This window comes from Misgurnus anguillicaudatus, chromosome 5 (genome assembly GCF_027580225.2).
Source record: "Misgurnus anguillicaudatus chromosome 5, ASM2758022v2, whole genome shotgun sequence".
In the NCBI taxonomy this organism is placed as follows: Eukaryota; Metazoa; Chordata; class Actinopteri; order Cypriniformes; family Cobitidae; genus Misgurnus; species Misgurnus anguillicaudatus.
The window spans coordinates 14,978,955-15,004,242 of NC_073341.2; the positions used below are offsets into that span (position 1 = coordinate 14,978,955).

Genomic DNA, 25,288 nt, shown 5'->3' on the forward strand with positions numbered 1-25,288 from the left:
TATAAACGTGTATATGTGTGTGTGTGTATATATGTGACACTTTTGATTAAAATTGTCCTTATAAAAATGGGACATTGGCAAAACAAATGCACCTAATAATATTTTAGAAAGTCTTTTATCAAATTCAACTTTCACAAAGCATAAGAAACAGTAAAAATATGACTACATACAAGCGGTCACGCGCATTTAAAAATGGTGGGTTATTTTCAATCCAGTATTGGTCAAAAAGGGAGGAACCCAGCCAACATGATCTCACGGAGAGTCGTCTTAGTCACGAAAAATTTGATTCATTTATTCGTGTCCATGGCACAAATGTCTTTTTCGCGTCAAATTTCCACAAATAGCTTTCGTGTCACGACTTTCTTTTTCGTGTCATTCCATGCACTTTCCTCCCATTTTTCCCCCCATTTTCAAATCATTGTCGCTTGGGGTTAGGATGTACTTTTTAGTAATGGTTTCTATATGTATTGGTTAAAAACTATTCTCGTCTGGAGTTGGGGTTAGGGTGTCCAAAAATGTAACAGAAAGTGATGCTAACCCCAACCCTGAGCGACAATGGTAAGAAAATTGTAAAAAAACTATGAGAAAACAATACATAAAATGACACGAAAAAGAAAGTCCTACCACCGACACGAAAAAACTATTTAAAGAAATTTGTGCCAGTGACACGAAAAAGGCATTCGCGCTCAAGGCACAAATAAAGCTGAATTTTGTGTGTTGGACACAAATAAATTGATAAAACTTCTCATGACTATAACAACTTTCCGTGAGATCAGTCTGAACCCAGCCTTTGGATTAAATTAACCAATATGGGGCGGTTTCCCAGACAGGGTTTACATTAATCCAGGACTAGGCCTTAGTTATATTAGGACATTTAAGTCGTTTTTAAAAACACACCAGTGGTGTACTTTTTGAGATAAAGCAATAACAGCATCTTGGGTTAAATAAACAAAGGGTTCGTCCTTTTTGAACCAATAAAATAACAGTATTTTTTTGAGTGTATGAAGCAGGGCTGCAATTTTTTATTCCCCAAATATTTAAAATGAATGTCAAGAGCATAACAATACAGCCGCTCTTCAAATATACTAGAAAAAAAAGAAGAGTTGTAAACATGCAGCGACCCATGTAGTTTTATATTACACTTTTAAAAGGATAGTTCACCCAAAAATGAAAATGTTATTATCAGTGTTCACCCAATTTACTTCCATAGTATTCTTTTTTCAAACTATGGAAGTGAATAGGGTCCACGAACGATTTGGTTACAAACATTTCTCAAAATATCTTCTTTAGTGTTTATCAGAACAAATAGACTTATACATGTTGTAATAACATGAAGGTGAGTAAAGGAATTTTTATTTTTGGTTGAACTATCCCTTTAAGCTTATGTGAAGTAAAATAAACGATATAGTGGTGATATGCGCATCAGGATTTAGTTTTCAAGTGTCAAGGGTGTCAAATGAAAAAGACAGAATGATTGAATAGCTCAGAACTTTTATTCAGAGGGGAACAAGAGTAAAATATAAAATTTGTGGACTGTTTTTTTCTCTGTTAGATGACAGAAATTAAGAACCACTGTATACAGAAGAACAATCCTCAAAGGGATGGGCTCAAGAGTAAAACGCTCTTGAAATCTGTGAAAACCCTTAATATATGTTTAAATGGGTGAAACCCCCACCCAATAGCTCCACTGTCAACTCCATCACAATTTCAGTAAGTTTTCCTCAAAATGCTTTCGTTTATTTATTTTTTGCTACATCTCTGCGGTTTTTAAAAAGTAAACAAAACCAAAAAAAGTCCTTCAAAAATAAAATGGAGCGACCATATCTCATGTTCGGCTTTTTAACATTTACAGTATATATAAATACTTACACATAAATATCTTACATGGAAAAACCTAATTCAGAGAAGGAAAAACAAAATGGAAAGAATTAGAGGAGAACGTTGGAGGGGGGCGATGGAGAACTGGTACAGTGTGTGTTTGCGTGTGTGTGCATGTTTTCGATCTCAGAGGCTGGACAGTGTGACCACACAGATTTGGGCTTCAATCTCTCAGTAACAGTATAAAGTAAATGTTCAGTTAGCCCAGTAGGGAGAGCTGTTGTAGCTGGACTTGCCCTGATTCTTCTGCATGCTGCTGGACTGACTGCGTTGGCCCTGTAATGAAACAACACGTGTACTCAGTTTTTAGCTTTATATACACACACCAACATATTTACACACGTAAATTGCTTGTACCTGTGTGTCCTGAGCCATGTGGTGGTGTAGTAACTGTGAAGGGGGCTGCTGATGATGGGGTAAGATGTGTAAGAAAGGTGCAGGGGCGTAGCCGGGGGCACCTGTGGGGTTGAGCGGCCCGGTTCCTCCCAGTGCTGAGGGCAGGCTGAAGGCAGGAGCTGCTGCTGTAGGGAAACCCTGCTTGTCAAATGTCTATGGGGCAGACAAGACAAACAAGATTAATGATGGCCTTGAATTATTTTAATTTGGTCACATACATGGTTAAACACAGGATACAACTTGCAGTGAAATGTGGGTATGTTTGAAAATGATCAATTATAAAACAACACTAAGGAATTTTTCTCCTTCAAGAAGAAGTGAGTGCCATTTACCTGAGCCTTGCTATACACTGTTCCCGTAAGGTCTGAGCTTGCAGATCCAGATAGTCCAGGTGCTTTAAAAAAAAAAACAAAAAAGTATACATAAATGATTGCAAACACTTAAATTATGGATGCACTGATATATCAGCCTATAATTGGTCTAAGCTGATGTCGTTCTAAGTAATTGAATATCAATATCGACACATACCCAACTATAGATACTTCAGTTTTAAACTGGCTAGAACTGAAATATACAACATGGGTGATTCTCGCGAAATTAGACTTTTGAGGTGTCATGAAACATTTTGATAAAAAAAGTAAATGCAAAGTAAGAGTTATAAAATAAGAAGCATACAGTTACAAACATCTCTTCATGTACTATTTTGCACATGAGTTCAAATGACATCATACAAACCAATTTAGTTGTTTTTTCCACATTTAAAAGGAAAATTTTTATTATAGCAACGTGTCCATGAATGGATTTGGGTTCTTTGACATTGAAATATTTATAATTAAAAAATCTAAAAAATAAAAAGCTTCAGTGCATGTTATACTATAAACATTTACAGTAAAGAAACTTGATTTTTGGTGATCATTGGTACATGTAGAGACAATAATAAGGAATATAAATGTGTCCAAGACCAATTTTCTCATCCTCCGCAACAATTTCAATCATTGTTTAAGCCCTTAATGAACGAACATTTTCAAAAAAAAAAATAATAAAATTGTTGGAAGTGACAAAATTAACTTTGACACTCAAGATGGCTACCAGGTAAGCAGTTTTTCTCTAAAGATAAAAGTTGAAATTTTGTTTGTCATAGTACCTAGACAACTTTAGTTCTCATAACTAAATATATGCATTTACAAACTCATGTTTCAATGTAATATCACGTTGCGGTAATGATATTCTAAAAAAAGTAAATAATTCTACAGGAAATATTTTTTAAATCTTCTAAAAATATAGTAAGTTCAGACTTTAATCTTATATGTGCAACAACAAAAATTTGTGCTTTTTAAAAAAATCTGATGCTGGACACCCAAGCCTGGATTTCGTGAGAATCACCCACGTCATTGCATACATATACATCTCATACAGAGGAAGATTTACCTTTTCCAGTGCTGTTACTCATAGCTTTGGCCTGTGACTGGGAGCTGCCTCCATATCCACCCTTCCCATATTCCCCTGCGGCATGAGCCTGGGACAGCTCATCGAAACCTTAGAAGACAGCATTAGATGTCACATCAGCAATTGCTTGGTCTTTCAGACCAACAATCATGCATATTACTCCTAATAATATTGCATGAGGCTACAACTAAGGGAACACGCACACCAATGTATAGAGACAGCGCAGCGCGTCATAACCTGAAAACCACGCCAACCGGGGGGAAAACAATCCAACAGTCTCCATTGACTTTGTATTGCGAGAGGCCGCCTCCTTGTCATTTCTGGCTTGTAACAAAAAAACAGAATAATGCCCAAAAGCTGCTGTGTGACAAGATGTACAGCCAAACAAGCCAAAGAACCCAGAAATAAGTTTTTATAAGCTGTCGACCTCAAAAAATGAGCGTTTAAAGAAACAAAATTGGAAAACAGGCAACTTTTCATAGTACTCCTATTAGTAGAACTGCGTCCACTAGGGGGAAATGTAGTCGCGATCCACTTTATTCTCCTTAAAGGCAGGGTTTTACGTCTCGACAGCTTGTGGAAACTTGTTTCTGGGTTCTTTGGCTTGTTAGCTGTACATATTGTCAAACAGCAGCTTTTAGGCATTATTCTGTTTTTTGTTACAAGCCAAAAACGACAAGGAGGCGGCCTCTCGCAACACAAAGTCAATGGAGACGGTTATATTTGGACATCTAACATAAGTGTGAGAGCACTTTATTTTGAGAGCTTTTCAAATGAAAGAAGATCCTGTAATTTAATGCAGTTAGGATGAAAGAGCAATGTTTAATAATTTCTTTTATGATGAAAATAAAGTTATTTATCAAAGAGGATTTTTGTTTTTCTAGCCTATATGCTCTCAAATATAGTTCTTTGAAAAGACAGTTCACGCCTACAGAAAAATCGGTCAAGAAAATTGCAATCGGTGTATCTCTACATGTAATGTAAGAAACCCTACAGCTCATAATTAGTCCTAAACGGAGTTAAACTGTGATTTTTACCTGGTCCGTATGCGTGTTGACTGTATCCAGCCTGGTGCTGGTACTGGCTGGACGGGCCCATGGTATGCTGCTTTGTGGATGCGGGAGGCATGAAGACGGTGTGACCGTATTGGAAGGCACTGGGCACTCCTGGCATACCGGGGTAGTAGGGCAGGCTGGTGTACCCGTAACCTGGGGGCAAGGAAGGGTTGAGGAAGGCCTGCGTCTGGCCCTGTTGGGCTTGGCCCGGGTTCTGCGGCCCTTGAGTTTGAGGAGGGACGGTGCTCTGAGTCTGCGACGGAGGCACTGAAGAGAGGCTGGTGGCCGGGGCGGGGGAGTTTGAGTCGCTGCGTCCAAATTTGGTGGGCTCACCTGCAAGTAAACGTTTTGTCAGTCACAATGCTTCATGGAATATGTAGTCTTTGGTAGAAGATTTGGCAACACTTTAATTGCTTCAAACCAAACATATAATGCTGCGTTTACACCAACCGTGCTTCAGACGTCAAAATCGCGTCTACCGCACCTAGTTTGCCGCTTGAACAGTTTGAATGCATTCGCGCGTGTAGAGCGAAGTAGACGCGTAGAAAAAGCAAGCATTTGACGCGCGTCATCTGCAAAATCTGCTTCTTGTAAGAGGGGCATGTGCTATGCGGTTGTCTGTTTGCAAGATGACTGATGTTGATTGTGCATTTAATGAGAGAGTTACCAGTTTGTATTTGGTCACCTTACTATAGGGGGAAATAAACGGCGTGGGTCGATAAACATCATGTGACTCAAAAGTGAAACGTGTATTACAACTTACCAGGTTGCCCAATATCCTCATTGACACTCTTCAAAGCGAGGTCCTTTTTATTCCCGTCTCCTCTATAGAAATAAGAACTTGTGTCGTATAGCTCCAGGTGACTGCTTACGGACAATATCAAGCGTTCCTTCAGGTTGAATGAGTGACTCTGGGCGGGGCTGCCGCCACAGCAGCAAGCAGGCTCCTGATTGGTTAACGCGGCGCAAAATTCCAGCAAAGTTCAAATCTTTCAACTCGGGCGTCAGCCGCCAATTCGCCTCAAACACAAAATGCACAAAAAGCACATACCGCGCGAATAGGGCGGAAACGCGTCTTTCACAGCAAACGCCTCATCCGCGCCACGAGACCTCCAGACGCACATCAACCCGTCTTCACATTGACATCACTCGCGCTTCACGCCTCTACCGCGATTGGTGTAAACTCAGCTTGAGATTGTAATGTTGCAAATTATCTCAGAGCGGGTTGGTTTGGTTAATGGTTTAGACTTTTATAAATCTAGAAAGCCATGTACAGTATTATTTCCAATTGAAAAAAGGTCAGTAATTGCCAAGTTTATTAATTCAGAGCTGATGTGGATCTCACCAGAGTAGGGATTGCTTGCTAATCCAGCATCTCTGCCTGCTAGTGCTGTACCAGGAAAGGCCATTCCATAATAATCCTGCAGAAAGAAGAACGAATAAAAAATATTTTTATAATTATATAGTAATTAAATGCACTATATTATAATCATACGTTATTATGCAAAGAAACAAAACCATCATAGAAATAAAACAGGGCATTGCTAACAAGTCAAATTCTGACTGTTGTGGAAGAAACAGGTGATTGGCTATGATATCTTTACCATAGGCATGCGGGACTGCATCATCTGTAGGTCTTCATATCCATACATCGGCTTTAATATTAAGAAGACACAAAGAAATCAGAAGATCAGAGACAAAAAAACAAACAAAGAGATCGTTCATATTTTAAAAAAAAAAGTACTGTGCCTACAAAACCTAGTCTTAAATCTGAAAGATACTGATGTCGAATAGTGTTGACAAAAAGATTTAGCTTCATGTATCTAAGAGCAGATTAGCCAAAAACACTCACCGGGTAAGCAGGAAGAAGCCCACCAGGCCCCATAATGTATTGACTGGCTAGCAAAGGTGGGATACCTTGGGCCAAATTAGGAGGAGCTTTACCTGGAAATATAGATAACATTTAGAAAGATTTTTTGGCTGATTCCTAGTTGGGGGACATGTAGTTTATAAAATTTCTTTGTTTTTATTTAAAAAACAATTAAAGTTCTCATGAAAAGTGTAGCCTCTTATGGAACGGCTGAAATTCCACAAGGGTGCGTATTTGTTCCTCAGACGTTGCACAATAAAGGGGATCGCACACCGGCCGCGCAGCTCAGCGCTGCGCGGCGCCGAGCCTAGGAGAACTCGGAGGTATTGTAAACCGGAAGTGCACATTAAATAGCGCGAGCTTCGTCAGATAACGTCTATTTCAAAATGTAAAATATACGTTAGCAGCCAATGTTACTTGTTAATGATTTGGGACACATATGATGTTATGTAATGTTAAACTGTGTCAGTGGCGCTGTGTGGCGCGACAGGGATTTGAACAACTTCCTGAGTCACAGCTGGGCGGCGCGGACAGGCGCCACCTGGCGGCGGCGGTGTGCGTACACTCATAGAAAACAATGTGTTACATTTTTTTAGAACGGCGCGGCGCTGCGCGGCGCTGAGCTGCGCAGCCGGTGTGCGATCCCCTTAAACGTGACATCCGTATATTCATTATAAATCGTGAATGAAAAGTGAGTTTCGAACGAATGTCCGTTAGTGAACTAATTGTATACACTATTTATATCGTAATTCGGTCAGAAACGTCAAGCTTGTGAGATGAACAAATCGTTTTGGATTAAAAAGCTTGGATATTCCATTTCCTTGGACTTTTGGGGATTTATGAACAATTTGTTTTGGACAATTTCACCGAAGCGGATAAAGGGAAGATTTTGAAGGTAAGTAAATATCCTAAATCAGCGCCGCCTGGTTCAGGTAACTAACAACTAGATTACAGTTTTATGACTGCAAAAAAATCATATTATGCTTTGTGTGTGCGCTTAATTAAATCCCGAAAGTTTAAGCTTTACAACGATGTGCCGCATGACCGTATATTTTAAAGGTTTAATGCTTCAAAGTTACATTGACGTAATGCAGCCTTACGTGCAAGGGAGGGGGTGTACCGTGTACGGCACAGTGTTCCTTATCAGGTTAAAAAACTTTTACTTAAACTTTTTAAACCTTATAAACCCTTTGTGTTCAAGTAAAAAATGTCTTTCGACAATACTAAACATAATTCATGAAATGATTTTGTGGGACTGACCAGAATTGGTGGAGGTGGTCATGGTGGTCTGCAGTGATGCAATACGGCCAGCAGAGGGAGCGGACGAGCCGTTTGCGTTGAGGTTCTGGTTTCCAATGCCCAGTCCGTTTGAGCTAACCGCCGTGCTGGACACAGAACTGGGGTAAGCGGGCAGGCTCGCACTCACATCGCCTCCCATCTGAGACTGTAGGAATCATTTACATTCAATTAGTACCGATTCAATCTCTCCAAATATCCCAGCCTGAAAATGTGCAAAACTGAATAAAACTTACGCTCAGGGAAGAGCTGCTGGGCACCGAAGAACCGAGAGAAGTACCACTGCTCACGTGACTGAAAGAAAAACAACAGTGGGCCATTAGAGAGACTGATGGCGACGCCTGGAAGGTGTTGTCTGTTTCCTCTCATGAATATTTAATTGGATGGAAACTTTAAGGAGTGGCAGTACCTGCTAAGAGCTGTGTTGAGGGCAGGCGCTGCTGTCGATGACGAAGATGAGAGTGATGAAGATGACAAGCCGTTCTCACTCGGGAGAGTTGTGGTCACCGGCTGCGGGGTGTTGGACATGACAGCTGCGAACGCATGAAATGGTTAAATAATTCACACATGGCCAAACACCAAATGCTTACAAGTGTAAACACATTCATTGTTAAGATAATACCCAGCTGGCTTGACAAGACTATTTGACCCAGAGTGTAATGCAGATTTCAACTTACAGTCCTGTGCGCTGGTCGTCCTCATTTCACCAAATCCATTCTGTTTGTGAACAAAAACAAACAAGTTTAATTGTCAGTGATACTAACTTCAATAAGACCATCATTATATAAGACGACGGACATACGCTGAGAGGGGTGGTGGTGGTAGTGGAGTCCGCTCTGCTAGCAGATGAAGCCAAGGCAGGGGCAGTAGTGCTTTGTAAACCAAGAGAGGGTGATGGGTAACTGGACTCGATCACTGCTGGAGGCAAACCACCAGATTCACTGAAAGAGAGATGGTTATGCATCAGTGTAAATAAAGAAAACTACGAGGTTCCCACACCTTAGTTAACTCCAAATTCAAGGACCTTTCCAGGACTTTCCAGGTCCAATACCCTCGAATTCAAGGACTAAATGTGGGGACACATTTCAAGTGAGAGCGAGGTAACATCGTGTTACCTTTTAAGATACATTGTTACAGTTCCCTATCGAGGGAACTAGCGCTGCGTCACTGCAGTGACACTTTTGGGACACCTCCAGGGGTAAGTGTGTCAAAGTGTATATCAAATTCAACCAATGGTGAGGCTTAACGACAAAGACAGGGTGACTTGGGAGACAGGAAGTATATCGCTATCTGAAATATTGCCAAAGACGGCGTTACAGGGATGCAGGAAGTATGGCAAGGGAGACGCAGCGTCTCATTCCCTTCTCAGGGAACAACAGTTACATACGTAACCCGAGATGTTTTCATGTGTCAAACACAACTATGGAAAAAAGCATTTTGGTATGAATCAACATTCGCATACAGAAGATAAAAGCATTTAAAGTGAACAGTTTAGCACGTGTGCTTAAAGTCTAGAATTTTCATGATATTATTCTACACTACACAGGGAATAATATGGATTTTTTCCAAGAAACTTCTTGCATAAAACAGATTCAAGCACTTTCAATTACCTGTATCTATGTATGTATATTTTCAAAAACTTCACAGGGCCTTGAATCCCCCCCAGATTCACAAACTTTCAAGGACCCGTGGGAACCCTGAAAATATGTTCTACTGTTGACACTCACATTGCCTAAAATGAATAAAACTGACCTGATGCTAGGTTTGGAGTACAGGCTGCTCTGACTTTGAGGCGGAGCAGCCACGGGTTCCTGAAAACTGGTTTCTGATTGGTTAAGATTATCCACAGTGGACTCCGATCCAAAATCCAGTGCACCGAACTGCACGTTCAGCCCAAAGACATCAGCTGAGCCTGGCATCTCTACAGCAGAAGAGGGAATCTGGCAGCGGAAAGACATAATCACTTGTTCATTAACATGAAAAAGACTTTAGTTGTGAGAGTTGGCAGCCATACTTAAATGCTACTATAGATACATTTAACAGACACTTTTATCCAAAGCAACTTGCAATGCATTTGTGGTATACATTTTATCTGGATCCGTGGTCCCTGGGAACCTAATCCATAAACTTTTGCACTGCTAATGTAATACTCTACCAAATGAGCTACAGGAACAATGGGTATACATTACCTTTGAGGGAGGGGGCACTCTCCGTTTCTGTGGTCTGATGTTTTTGGGTTGTGCGGGCTCAGGCATGGTGACGACAGGCTCAGAAAAGGGTTTCAGTGATGGAGAAGGACCATCGTATGGGGGTAGTGGGACGGGGTCACGGGCCTGAGCCGGCAGGTCCGACTGGAGTGATGAGTTCTGATGCTGGGTCAGTTGACTGAGGATGGGGGACGGGTCAGGTTGAGCCTTCAGGTCCACTAGTAAAATAAGAGAATATAAATGTTTACGGATATCATAGCATTTTTTTTCAACCCATGCATGACAGTTTTGTTCATAAATTCACAGGGATGCTTGCATGTTTAAGTATGTAGTCCTGTAAGTGTGTGTGTAATACCAAAGACACAAATAAGGAAAGTCACAGAATCCATAGTCTTTAATATCCAACCCTTGTTTTTTTTAATGGAAGGTGGGACCTCTTTTACAATGCTAAGCATTGCACTTACAAACTAAAACCCGGAGTAAGCACTCCACTGATTACAAAAATTGTCACCTGCACTGTATGCGGACCCTTGCGTACACATAAAAAATAGACTATACTTTGGCATTTATACAACCGTACCACTTTGTTATATCTATAGTGTTTGTTAAAACTCACAGTGAGCTACTGTAACAGGGGTCTCCTTTGGTTCATTGAAAGTCACAGATGTAGCTTCTGAGGGAACTGGAGCACTGGATTCTGCAGACACGGTACCATTGCTCATTCCCCTGTGGACCTGATTGGACAGAGGGTTGACTCGGGGTGCGCTGATTGGTTCTGTTTTCAGTACATCATTTTGGGGAAGTCTGGATCCCAGCATGGACTAGACGTAAAACAGATGTTAAATAAAAATGTGTTCACTTTTAGTGATCTAGAGCAAAATTTCCCTCTAATATGTGTATTTAAATACACATCATTTGTAAAAACAACACTGCAAACAACTTAAAGGGTTTAAGCTCATTTGGATAGAAAAATAGCTGATAAAAATTATATATGCAAGACAAATCTTAAGTAAATGAACATACACAGTCAATTTGAATCAAATATATTTAATTAAATATACAAAAAACTATTTTGCCTTGATTGGCATTTGTCTTAAAGGAATATTCAATTTTCTTTAAAGAAAAATCCAGATAATTTACTCACCACCATGTCATCCAAAATGTTGATGTCTTTCTTTGTTCAGTCGAGAAGAAAATATGTTTTTTGAGGAAAACATTGCAGGATTTTTCTCATTTTAATGGACTTTAATAGACACCAACAATTAACACTTAACTCAACACGTAAGTTTTTTTCAACGGAGTTTCAAAGGTCTATAAACGATCCCAAACGAGGCATAAGGGTCTTATCTAGTGAAACGATTGTCATTTTTGACAAGAAAAATAAAAAATATGCTCTTTTAAACCACAACTTCTCGTCTAGGTCCGGTCCAGCGCGACGTAACGTAAATGCGTAGTGACGTAGTTACATATATAAAACGCACATTTGCGGACCATTGTAAACAATAAACTGACACAAAGACATTAATTAGAATCAGTTGACACACAACAACGTAGGAACGGTCCTCTTTCAACACACTTGTAAACACTGGGGCGGAGTTTCGCGTTCGTCTTCTGTGACCTCTTGACGTCATGACGTATTGCGTGGGGTCACCTGGCGCATCACGACCAGATCTAGACGAGAAGTTGTGCTTTAAAAGTGTATATTTGTTATTTTTCTTGTCAAAAATGACAATCGTTTTGCTAGATAAGACACTTATGCCTCGTTTGGGATTGTTTATAGTCCTTTGAAACTCCGTTGAAAAAACTGTTAAGTGTTGAGTGTTGATTGTTGGTGTCTATTGAAGTCCATTAAAATGAGAAAAATCCTGCAATGTTTTCCTCAAAAAACATAATTTCTTCTCGACTGAACAAAGAAAGACATCAACATTTTGGATGACATGGTGGTGAGTAAATTATCTGGATTTTTCTTTTAAGAAAATTGAATATTCCTTTAAGTATTCTGCCCCATAAAGTAAGAGAAAAGATGCTACGCCAAGCTGTAATGGTGGTCATTTTGTGTGTGCTCACCGATGCAGCGTGTGCATAAGTGCCGGCAGCAGCGGAGGCGTAGCTGTGCGTGTGCGCTCGGCTGCCGTGCTGCTGCGAGTTGGTGAACACCAAACTCTGGGTGAGAGTATCAGGGCACGACGGATCAAAACCAGTCAGGTCAGAGTCGCCCTCTGCCTCCTTAGGCAACAGAGAGCCCAGATCCATCCTGGGGAGCAAAGAAAACATACTTGTCACCATAAACTACAATTAAAATGTATTATATAGCACCTTTTACAATTCTGCACTGCTGCAAAGCAGCTGTTAGTAAATGCATGTTAGTACAGACAATGTACATTATACTAAATTATAGGACTGACAGAATGATTGTAAATTTACAAACTAAATTTATAATTGCTCAGTATGTGAGCACGCCCTCTGTTGAACATTGTTAGTAAAATTAAAGCAGCACATAAGGGCACACTCACATTGTCCAAAACAAATAGTGCATGAGAACGTTTGACTAGCGTGATCGCTTTGTATCGTGCCCGGGTGCGGTTTGGTTAATCTAATGGTAAAGTATGCTTCGGTGGTTCAAATCTTCTTTAATGCTCTTTGAATATTTCATTAAATATGATATAGAGCCATTTAGGACTAGGCAATAATCATTTCATGCAGTGAAATGGGAAACAGCGCAAGCCAAATAAAACTCAGCATCTTTGCTCAGATGTCATGTCATCTTCTGTTACGGGTAACTCTATAATACATTTATAGTGTAATGCACCAAACCCAATAAAAGTTGTACAGTCCTGTACAATAGACATTTTTGCCTGAAGCCAACTTATTTAGACACTAAAAATTAATTTTTTTCATTCCTTTAAGATTTTTAGATGGATATGAAATCTGTTATAACCATCACCTTAACCTATAACCTTTAGGGCAGATCACCACATCAAGTACTCACCCCTGCCCAGGCTGCATGTTGTTCTTGGAGCCGGTAGCATAGGAGGCAGTAAACACTTTGGTCTCAGACAGCTATTAAAAATAAAGAAAAATGTACATTATACATTGGCTTCACTTGGTCAATTTTTACAGTTTCATCTCAATGTTCATGAGTTCACTTACATCTTCATTCCAGTCTTCGGCAGCCCAGTCTTCCACAGTGTCCTTCCAGGCTCCTGAAGGAATAATTATACAATGCATTTAACAATCAAAAACAGCATACATCTATCATTTCTAAGGGAGGATCTTTGAAAAATGATGTGCTACACAAATCAAAACCCAGAAAAGTATTATGGGTATCCATCTAGACAGAGTCTGCATTGTGTGATCAATAATACACTTGAAAACTAGCTCCCACTGGGATCTGTACAACACTGAAAATGGCTTTGAATATGATTATGTCAAAAGCTATAAAGAGCAGACTTCCGTAAGGAAAAGCGCCCATGAACTGAATCGATAAACAGCACTCACCTGCTGCTTCAGTAGTTTCAGTTCCAGCCTCTCCTGCTTCAGCAGAGCCGCTGAAGTCTACGGGGTTAAACGTCCCTATAAGTCAATGAAAAAAATAAAGGCTTTATAGTTGTCCAGGAAAAGTTTCATAGCTAATTGTATCCTCTACACCAGTGTTTATCAACCCTGGTCCTCAAGGACCCCCTTACAGAAAGTTTTAGATGTCTCCTTATTTAAAACACCTGAACCAACTCATCAGCCTCCTTCCAGAATGTCTCCCTATTAAGCTAATAATTTAAAACAGGTGTGTTAATTAAAGGACAAGTTTGGTATTTTACACTTAAAGCCCTGTTTTCAGATTGTTTATGATGAAATAGAACGGTTTTGACTGAAATTTCGACATATGCGGCTGCCCCGAGAATTTTCGGGTGTTTGTGTTTCACCTCCCACCTCTACAATGGGTTTATAGGTGCACAGAAACAATCCTTCCTAAAATGCATTAAACTTTCATTTACAAAGACGTGAAACTCACCGAGTGGCCAGGGGTGGTCACCGACACGCTCACACAAAAATCGCTGCAAAAGATACTTTCCAACAGGTTTTATCATAGTTTTTGTCCAACTCCATTGACTTGTATTAGATGTGCTGTGAGGTACAGTATTACTCCGCGCCGAGACTTTGTTTGTATTCTTGCAATTGGCAATGGCGGATTATCGCCACCAACTGGGCTGGAGTGTCTATTATTCAAGCTCTCAGCGGAAGAATGTACAGATGTGAGGCATTTGGAAAAATAGGTCCATAAGTTTACAACGAATGGTAAAATACATGTTGGGAAGCATCTTTTGCAGCGATTTTTGTGTGAGCATATCAGTTAACACCCCCGACCACTCGGTGAGCCCCACGTCCCCGCAAACGAAAGTTTAATGCATTCAAGGAAGGACTGCTCCAGTGCACCACCAAACCCATTGTAGAGGTGGGAGGTGAAACACAAACACCCGAAAATTCTCGGGGCAGCCGCATAGGTCCAAATGTCAGTCAAAAGCGTTCTATTTCATCATAAACAATCTGAAAACAGGGCTTTAAGTGTAAAATACCGAACTTGTCCTTTAAGGAGACATCTAAAACATTCTGGAAGGGGGTCCTTGAGGACCAGGGTTGAGAAAACTGCTCTACGCCATAGGCTATGCATCAGTTTTCATTTACTTTTGCATCATTGTTCGCATCAACTTCCAATTATGCATGCAGACTGCTAATACGCCGTGTCCGCGGGCATGTTACTGGTGTATACAGAGGATGAAGGACAAATATAAAGCAGCAACAGCTTGCTGTGCAAGTTGTTGGAGAAGCATCAGCAGTGAAGGAGGTAACCAGACAGCGAGTTTTGTAGACATCATGTAGATCTGATGCATTTAGAAATTACTTTAAGAGGTGCGTGCAAAACTGGGGATTGTTGGAAGGTGGGAAACTGTCCCAAAATCAGCCTGATTATCTTTTTGTGTGTATCCAGCATTAGTTGGAAGTTTATAGAGAGCTTGTCAACTAGCTCCTAGAGGATTGGGAGGAATAAAGACCTAATGCTCACCCTAGTCCCTGAGAGAACCTGCTTATTCCAGCTCCTCTGCCTCTTCCTCGGCCTCCAGCACCTGAAACAACACGCATGCACTAGTTATTATCCTTAAACAAAGAAATTATTCTCTCAAAATGACAATTCTGTCATTTATTCAACCTGTTCAAATCCAATGTGATTTTTTTGCAGTGTGTGAAATTGCACTGACCCATGTTTGACCATTGCTTTTCATGTTATGAAACTGATTGCAAGGTTATTGGCTGATTTACAAAAAAGTAAATGACTTTAAAAGTTACGATCAAGGATTTTGAAACTGGGGATTTTGACCTGAAACTAATTCAATAACCTATTTTTTTCTACTACTAATCCAATATGTACTAGATTACAAATGTTATAATAGGGCTTGGGCGCCGCGGTGCATTCTGGGACGTGGCGGCCATGTTGGTGGCCTCGCGAATGTAAACATACAGCAAGTTGAACTAGGAGAAGCGGCAGAGTTGGGAAAATTAAAAGTAAGAAAAAAGATATTAAAATCCGGGAAAGGATGTGGAATTTACTGGGATACGTTAAACAGGGAAGCAGGGACCGGTATGTGGACAAAATCGGAACTATTAACGGTTTGGATCCATATGAAAAAAGGGTGAATAAAGAGCCTTTTAAGATAACAGCGTGGTTGTGGTGAGAGCACGATTTCACGCCAATCTGTAAGCAAAGTCACATACGACTAGGGGTGGAACGGTACACACAAGTCCCGGTTCGGTTCGTACCTCGGTTCAGGCTTCACGGTTCGATTCACTTTCGGTACAATGGAGGAAAAAAGCAAAACAAAAATGAAGAAGGCATTTTTTTAAACTAATCTTAAAAAAATAGGTGTCCTTATCAGTGTTATTTTGAGATGTCATGAATATGAACTGAAATGCATTTAACATACTATCTCGTATTTCAAAAATATATACCACTTTAAGTAATCTTGTACTCATCTTTCATACAAATAGGGGTTCAAATGTATTACAAGTGTTACCTAAATACATTTTTAAATTACATTTTTGGCCTTATTTCATATTAATGTACTAAAGAACAAAAAATAGGCTTGTAGGATGAATTAATAGGTGTGTACGACTTCACGAGGCGCTGCAAGAAACGACAAGTGGATGACGTCAGAGTAACGCGAGAGCGATTTGAAATCAGCCTCCTCCGCAAGATTTCTCGCGGTACTCTGACGCTGATGGCGCTGCGTAAAGTTTAGCACACTTAAAAAACTGAAAGCAGCTGAACTCGACAGAACTGCCCTGCGGCTGCGTATGCCTGTTGTATATAGCAGGAAAATGTATCTCCTACTTCTCAGCGTGAGAAATACAAAGTGTGGCGTTTGAACTGACTGAAATGCGTGTTTGTCAAGGTGAATGCGTGAGACTTGAGAGCCCTGATTAGATGTATTTCCACTTTAAAAAAAAAAAAAAATGATGTATTTCCACTCACATACCTAACAACTGCTGAACAACGCCGACGCAAAGTCCTCGTCTTTTCCACCACTCTCTCGCCTGTACTATTGTAACTGACTGGAAAACTGAAGTTTTGCCAAACTTGCGATCTTAAAGGGGCCGGCGGATCCTCACCACCATTTGCCATACTCGCTGTCCGGCTATTTCACTCACTGGACCGTGAACCTGACAAAAAACTGCAGAGTGCCAGAATGTAGACGGTCTCTGATAGAGCGCATACATAGGCGGAGCTCGGCTGCATCGGCGCCAATCAGAGCTTCAGAGCTAAAGCGGGGCAACAGATTAGCTGTCCATAAAGAACCCGCGTATCTAACAGTAGTTCCGCATTACATTAATTATTTTGCACGCAACTTTTTTTTTATTTTCATACCGTGTATTCTCCGTTTAAATTCATGCACCGAACCGTGACTCCCGTACCGATTCGGTTCGAAACGAATACATGTATTGTCCCACCCCTACATACGACCTAGCTTCACAAGTAGCTTAGTGAATGCAGCAGTTTTTGCTTTCAGCAGAGGGATAGCAACAGAAAGATGAATGTTGAAAATTTCCCGTATTTTGGGCGAGTAAACCGGGACATTGCCCTTATGTTCAATGTTGACTTAAGCTATATAAATTAATATTCAGATGTTATACTTCACTGTCGTATATATAAATGTCATTTATATGTCATGTATACACATTACTGAGGGGTTGAGGTTAATGTTTGGTTTCCAATATTGAATAAAACAATGAAGTTTTGTCCTTATCTGTCATTTTTAATGTAAATTACTTTTAATGTGTTACTTTATTATTAATACAGCAACGGTTTACCATGGTTGAAAAAATAACGACAAATTAATCAAATTAAGACACACGATTGAGAGAAAGTATGTCTATAAACAGAGCGCAGCATGGAGCGCAACAGTAAAGGAGGCCATCAACATGGCCGCCACGACAAGTAATGACGTCACGACGCCCAAGCCCTATTGGCTAATCTGATTTATGAAGACGTGACATCACAACAGTAACACAAAAAATGCCCACACTCGATGTCTACATAGATTATACTCTTATTTCACTGAATAAAGATCTTGCTTCTGTGACATGTAAACCCCGTTTAATAAGATGCCATTTGGCACATGCCTGTTTCCTCTCGAGTTGCAACCGCTTTAACCAACACATCCATCACATGCAGTGTCCTACACACTCTACAGTGACACAAATAGTAACACAGGAACAGGCCCCATCCTGCCCGATATGACTAAACAGCTAACAGACTACCATCAGACACTCTTTGGCAATACAGTACAAACAGTAGACAAGATCTATATTTGAACCGTGTTCACTAGTGACTGTATGATGTTAAGATGCATCTTTTCAGTGATGCTCAAAGCCAGCACGATTCATGAAGTCAAGTGGGTATAAACTAGAGGTCTTCTCGGGTCAAAAAAAAAAAAAATATCCGACCCAAAATGACCAGAATAACTTTTTACCTAATCTGTAGGTGCATAAATACTTTTTTTTTTTTAAAGAAAAGACCCAAGATAAATTGAACAGAGTCTGACCTGACGGCAATTCTTACCCGACTGGACCCAAATCTAAATGGCACGCACCAGTCAGACAGAAGAAAACCAATTTGGCCCGCTGGTCCATTTATTTTCATTTGTTGTCTGACGACACCACCAAGGTAACCGCTAAAATGTGCATTCAAAATTGATTGACAGGTCCGGCTCAATGAAAATTAACCAACCTCCAGCCACATGATGTCGCAAGCGCTCTTGGCAAACAGAGGAAGGGTTGGAAAACGACTTGATGCACACACGCAAGATAGTTTGTGTGGTCTCGGGTCTGTTCGGCAAAAATACATTTATTTTAAATTACCCGAGACCCCATGCCACTAATATTGTACCCAACCCATAAACGAGACACACGTAGGGCTGGGTATTGATTCAGATGTTCCCGATCGATTCGCAAGCTGTCAAATCGGTTCGATTTCGATTCTTGGGTCAGTTTTTATACCCGATTCTCGATTCAACTCAATGAACATAGATTTAACACAAATACTATATTAATAAAAAAGAACAGTGAACAGCAGTTTACCAGTGGGTAATTAATAAAAAGAAATTAAAAGCCACAACACTATCGTCGTCGTCTTGCTTGCGAAAACTAAAATGCTTCCATACATCTGACTTCTCATGTGAAGGTGGCATCACCGTCGATGTAGCACCTAAAACCGCCATTTTAAGCACTGAATGAATGACAGGCTCACTTCGCAATCCTTCGTAACATCACGCAAGGCAAAAAAGAGGGTGACATCTAGTGAAGAAGACTAGTAATTAGACTTGTATCTAGGACATCATATTGAGCAAATGTGTAAGAAAGTCTTTGAATGCGTGTTAATGCACAGACCTCTCCCTCTTCCTCTGCGGCCACGGTCTCCTCCCCTCTCTCCTAGAGCTGAATCAAACCCATTCTCTTCTGTCCGTCCTAAAAACAGAGTAAACGAGCGTTAGACGCTTACTTGAAACATCTATTGTACATACACCATCAAAACAACGTTATGCAAATCAAAACACATACAGCCCCAGGGAAAAATCTAATAAAAGCAAGTAAAGACATGCACAGGGATAAACGCCCAAAAAGACACACCTTCCTGGTTGCGGCTCGCCCCTCTGCCGCGTCTGTTCGGACCCCCGCGACCCCTTCCTTCCCTTTCTCCTCTTTTCTCTCTGTTCTCTGCCGGTGTCCCTTCTTTTCCAACTCTTTTCTTCTTGCCGACTGATTCCCAGGAGTCCTGCGCAATAAGTTGCAACAAGTATTACAAGAATGTTTTAAAACACAGGCAGGGTCAGCTCCTGCAGCTTTATCATTACTATGGCAGGTTAGTAAGAAATGAAAGTTCAATTAAATGCCTAAGAAACCAATCTGGTTTTACTTGCTATAATAAATACGGTCACAAGATGCTTGTATGAATCACAAACAAGTAAAACAGGATCAACTGCAGCATGCGAGTCCTTGTTGGTGACCTCCTCCAGCAGGAAGTTGATGGCCCTGTTGACATCTCCATTGCAGTCATGAAGGGCCACCATACACTCGTCCTGAGTTTTGCCTGCAACCTCCATGAGCTATGACACAAATGCAAAAAAAAATCAGATTTGATCAAATAAAAACGTTTAGCCGATAAAACGTTAAACTAAAAAGGACAGGAACCAAATAGTTTTAATGATTTTAGTTCCGACTCAGATTTCACTTCATGGGATTTATTAACTGATTTAGTATTTCTGTGCTTTTTACTGATTATTTAACGGACCAGGTTAGTAAATTCTGACTATGTTTATACAACAATATATATAGTTCTTTGCGCAATTCTTTTCTTCACTTACACACGACAAAACTGTCAAAAAGATGACTAAATATGGGATGCTACCTTACTCCACACGCCTGTGCACATACGCATTCTTCTACTGAGCGATAAATACAAAAAATCAAAGACGGTGAAAACAATTTTGCAGACGGATGATGAAGTAGGTGACAGTGGACTACAAAGTGGCAAAATTTTGTAAACTTTTTGGGAGAAGTGTTAATACACTCAGTATCTTGAGCAGCACAAACCCCTTCATTATTTTGGCTATACTCGCACATGCATATGGACTGAATTAACATATGTGCATGACATCACCGTTATCACTAGGGATGCTCAAATTGACCAACCCGCAGATCGGTATCTGTCGATCAACGCATTAAATGACTCAATCGGTCTGACAAACAATCTTTCTATTTATTTTTATGTCACCATAGGGCTCCTGAATGCAAGCACAGATTGAGACCACAGTGTGGGCATTTTTACTATCAGTCGCTTATGTGCATTCTGCAAGTTTTGATTTCTCTCTCTGCCTTTACAAAGATATTCAGGCATGTGATTGGCCAAGGACAAAAAAGAAAGGAAGGAACCCAACATAAAACCTCCTTTTGCAGTAATCTGTTCATCAGTGGCAAACCGAGAAATTTTTTAACCGAGTGGATCTTGGATTAGGGTGGACCTCAATGTAATCACAAATTACATAATTTTACAATATAGTACTGGTTAAATTAATTACATTATGGTTTTTGAGTCATGGGGTACTCATGCGAATAATAAAATAAGAACAAATTACAAGCATATAAAAAAGAAAAGAGCATAAAGTAAGGTAAAAGAGTAGTTATAGGTACAGAAATAGAATCAAATGAATAATAACGCTTCATTCTATAAATTAAAAAATATAAAATATATTTTAAGCTACAGAAGTGATTTTCCTTTTGTCTTATGTGGTTTGATTAACATAATGACGCAAACATAAGCATTTATTTTAAGGGGAAACTGTCCATTTAAGACCGGATAAGCGCAGATCTATACTGACACATTTGATTTTTTTCTGAACTGTCTACTTATAATAAACTACCGTTTTTATGAGAATACTTGCCAAGACTGCGGAAATACAAGACAATGTGTGTATATCTACTGTCAAGCGCAGAGAAATTCTGTGTTTGCGGGCTTTTTGAAACGCACGTCGGCTTTTGTGTTTGTGTCCATGAGTATTGTGTGCGCGCAGAAAACAGCTCACTTAAGCATCTATGGCAATCAAATAGTCTAAAAAAAAAAAAAAAAAAAAAAATCGCATAATTGTTAACATTTGCAAGGAAAATGATAAAACGTTCTACAAAAATAGTTATGTCTGATTAGGGGTGGGCAATATGACCAAAATCTTCTATCACAATAGGATTCATTTTATATCATGATAACGATATGTATCACGGTAGAGGTTTTTTATGTTTTAATAAGGCTTTTCTGTTATTAAAATCTTTAATACCATAGAAATGTTCATAATTTTCACAAAAACCTTATACACGCATAAAAAGAAGACAAAACAAACAAAATTCAAGCTTTCTGAAGATAAACTGTCAATTATAAATGAATTATAATAAATAATTATGTATACTATGTATATATATATATTTTTTTTTATTTAAGGTAGAAAAGTGATTTAGTCAAGAGCAGTGAGAGATTTTCTGTTAATGCTGTTTGATAAACATGAGTGACAAACAGGAGCAAAATTAGGTAACTTCCCCTTTAAGAGCAAAGTCCGGACCCTACTGTATGTTACACATGCGTTTTCTCTTTTAGCTGTTCACTTTCTCTTAAGCCCTAAATGGTCGTGTTCATGGGGATACTTGCAAAAATGGGAATTTTGACGCATATGTTCAGGCCAATAAAGCGGAAAAAATGCTCACGAGCTTAATGAGAAGCGGTTGCGCGACTTGCACGCTCCTCACAGACAGAAAGAGCGCACGCATACAGATCTGTTATTTGTGTTTCAATGGTTTAAAATAACTTGTTTTAAAACTGCGGAGCTTCAATACGTGTACAAACGTTACGTTTCTGTGACCATGCGCACAGGAGCGTGACGTGGGCGCGTAACCTCGATAGAGACGATAGTCCAAAATCTCTACCGGTTGACAAATTTCTACCGGTTAATCTTGTCTACCTGTTTATCGCCCACCCCTATGTCTGATTTATGCTTATTTGATGAATTACTATTAAAGCGATTAGTATCATTTATGCATGATTTTTCTCCTTTCCCACAAAAAAAAAATGGGTGGACCAGACATCAATTTTTCAGCATTAACCAATTTGTATTAACAGTATTCGATGCAATATTTTGCAGTTTTAGCATAATTACAGTAGGCTTGTAGATCAATGTGGTTTACAAGCGAGGAGTATGTCCATCATTTGTTCCGATCCATTCCAATAAAATTCTTTCAGGTCATTTTGCAATATCAGTCTATGTATACATGTTGTTTTAATTGATATCGATGCCTCAGAATTCTACAGTGATAAGGTTTTACGGCGTTTTATGACTTCTACTCAACTGATGACTTCACATCCGGAATGTAGTCGCCATGCGCAGAAGAACGCAGAAAAGGCAGATGACATCAAAGTACCGTGTGAACGAATTAAAATCAGACTCCTTATGATTCCTCGAATCTTACTTTAATATCACTTGCCTATCAGTTTTTGCAGCACAGCATGAAGTCGAATGAACCTAATGTCCAGCACATGTGTGTTGGATGACAGCGACGTCTACAAACAACATGCGCATACCCCGCACCATCACAAAAATAAAACTCATCAGATTTTTATGATTTAGACAAGTCATCCCATCCGGTTCAGGAAATACGTAAATCTGTATTTATATGGAAAATTCACATCCCTGACTATTATTAAAATCATGCTACAGTATATATCACCTTGAATAATCAGAATTGTTTTTGGCTGATTGTGATGACAAGAAAACTGTACTCGACATCAGCTACAAAAAAGCATTCCTAGTTATCACAGATTCCCGCATATGTCATTTACTCTGAAAGTCATTTATCTCCATATGTTTGAATTGTCAGGACCCCAAAACGCTGTTGCTGTGTTAAGAAAAAGCAGAGCCGCATAAAAACTTTCCCGTTTACAGTTTAAATCATTGTCGTGCAAGATGTCCCCTTAAAGTCACAACTCAGCTTAACCCATTTCTTCTGTAGTGTCACCCTGATACCAATTAATAGCAGTATCGCTATTTAGTAAGCATTACATAATCTTCGGCAGGTTCTTGATTCCTGAAAACACTAGTTTGTATGGCTCTTGTCATAAAGGACAAATCTTCATTATTGAATGCAGCACAAACTTAAAGCCACATTAGCTCCCGACTTTGGAATTTTGTCACTGCTCACCTGTTGGACTTTGCTCTCAAAATCGGCATCGTTTTTGTCGTAAATCACCTGGGCAAGTCGCATCTGTTCTGCTGTGGCCTACAGAAAGACAAAACAATTTAAAGTCCCTTAACAGAGTTAAATGGCTCACCTTCCTGTGTACATTTGCGCACTTATGCAAGCTTGCATTATATGTGCGAGCGCACAAGATCGCTCACCTGTATCTGTTTCTGTGGTTGTGAGGTGTGTGTGGTTTGTGGTGGGGCTCTGTCCCGATTGCCCCGGGCAGCATCAGTGACCACTGAAGTCATCATAAACAGTATATACAAAATAATGTATGTACAAAATAGAAAAGTCTGGGGAAGGAAAAAGAAACGAGAGAGAAACCGTTACATCTGTGCACATGCATGCCATAAATAATGTTCAAGATGTTTTTGTAAGATGGGGTTTGTGACAGGTGGAGCAGGCCAGACGCTAGTTTAACTCCACACTGTACTTCCAATTTAAGACTATCACCCCTTCCTATCTGCTCAGCGCTTAAATATAGCCAGGCAAACATGGCCTGGCTCGGTGTCCGCTTACACTACCCCCTCACCCCCTAGCCCATTCACTCCCACGCCCACCCACCCAAACCCTACTTCTAAAAAATAAAACATGTCTGCTTTCACAGACATCACAACACCACATAAACAACCCATCAGTCTTAACTAGTCCTCCTCAATAAGACTCTGCAGCAGTCTACAGTTTTTATATCAAAATACTAAAATAAATCTTACGAGATCCTTTAACAACTTACACGAACTCGGTCGTAAAAATGTTGTTTCCGACGTGGTTTTGAAATAAGACACGATTTTAAAGTCGTGTGACATTAAATGGCTGGCAACTAAAATAGAACAAAGACTCTTGTGGGCTGCGTCTCAAAACCTAGCGAGTTGCCTGGCTAGTTTGCTTCTGGGGCACCATAGGCTCAGACCCAACGTACTGTCTAGGTAGACCGGTCGCTAAGTTGAGACACCGGCATAATTGTTGTCACAATATACCGTAAATAAGCGCGATAACCGTTTAAAATTGATCCCTGCAAGACCTTCGAGTCGGAGTAACGTTAAAACAAACAGAGCGCAGTTGGTTGATTTTACGAGGCTAACACGACTCGCACCTTAGCAACCAACATACACAAACTCAATACAAGAGAGTACATTATATAATATAACGTTTAATTACAATCAGAATAAAACGATACACCGCCGTCTCAACCGTACAGTCGGTTAGGCAGAGGTAAAAAAACACAACTGTGTAAATGCGTACCGCACAACACAAATGCTAACATGCTCGGCTAACTTGTGTTCTTCACCACGCCGCACTGCTGCTAATGCTACGAACAGGCTCGTATGTCACAAAAACACATTCACATCGAGTAAGATTTAAGTTTAAATGTCGTCTAAACTAAGTCAAACGATATCTGTTTTGAGGTGGTGTGCGTGGTTTTGTTTTTTGGGATCACAAACATACCAGCGCCGCTCCCTCAACGCTCCGTGTGTGTTTTTACCTGCCCACCGAGCGCACGCGCTTCCCTCATACACCAGCGCGAAGCCAGCGACCAAGAGAGATCTGCTGTTACAACATAAAAGCCCTAATTTATTTCATAAAATAAAAGTCTCGCACCCGACAAAGAACTATTAAATGGATAGAACTCGATACGTATGTAAAGATAAGTAGTTGACGATTAATAAAAACGCGTTTATGACATTTGTCTAGCGTAGACCTTTAAAATCAACAACTATATTATCGTTTAAAATGAAATATAACAAAAAGATCAACGGATGTCGCTCCGATTGAAATCAACAAAAAGGCCACATAAACTAACAAAATAAAAGTCT

At 39.9% G+C, this 25,288-nt stretch overlaps 1 protein-coding gene across 3 annotated transcripts; it reads right to left on the reverse strand.

Moving 5' to 3' along the window:
* Window positions 1-1,471: 1,471 nt before the first annotated feature.
* On the reverse strand, window positions 1,472-25,166 carry ubap2b (ubiquitin associated protein 2b). 3 transcript variants are annotated; one of them, XM_073867604.1, is made up of 27 exons: window positions 24,958-25,166; window positions 23,630-23,767; window positions 23,433-23,510; window positions 19,686-19,801; window positions 19,326-19,465; window positions 19,086-19,163; window positions 15,213-15,268; window positions 13,647-13,725; window positions 13,299-13,351; window positions 13,138-13,208; window positions 12,216-12,402; window positions 10,765-10,969; window positions 10,131-10,366; window positions 9,694-9,881; window positions 8,758-8,882; window positions 8,619-8,657; window positions 8,351-8,474; window positions 8,178-8,235; window positions 7,906-8,089; window positions 6,628-6,719; window positions 6,380-6,430; window positions 6,121-6,196; window positions 4,758-5,108; window positions 3,703-3,810; window positions 2,607-2,668; window positions 2,236-2,427; window positions 1,472-2,154 (listed from the first exon to the last, which is right to left on the reverse strand). In XM_073867604.1, exons 1-27 carry the CDS (start codon window positions 24,985-24,987, stop codon window positions 2,074-2,076), a joined length of 3,198 nt encoding a protein of 1,065 aa, XP_073723705.1. In that variant the 5' UTR covers window positions 24,988-25,166; the 3' UTR covers window positions 1,472-2,073. The 3 variants fall into 3 exon arrangements, with proteins under 3 accessions (XP_073723705.1, XP_073723704.1, XP_073723706.1); XM_073867603.1 differs by having other exon boundaries at window positions 8,619-8,658; window positions 8,744-8,882; window positions 24,958-25,164; XM_073867605.1 differs by having other exon boundaries at window positions 8,619-8,658; window positions 8,744-8,882; window positions 24,921-25,163.
* Window positions 25,167-25,288: the final 122 nt, after the last annotated feature.

Coding starts and splice junctions, on each gene's coding strand:
- ubap2b (XM_073867603.1), bottom strand. CDS start 24,987: ATGAGGGAAGCGCGTGCGCTCGGTGGGCAG. Junction 12,403..13,137: donor AACATGCAGCCTGGGCAGGG/GTGAGTACTTGA, acceptor TTTGCTCCCCAG/GATGGATCTGGGCTCTCTGT. Junction 2,428..2,606: donor CAGTGTATAGCAAGGCTCAG/GTAAATGGCACT, acceptor TCTGCCCCATAG/ACATTTGACAAGCAGGGTTT.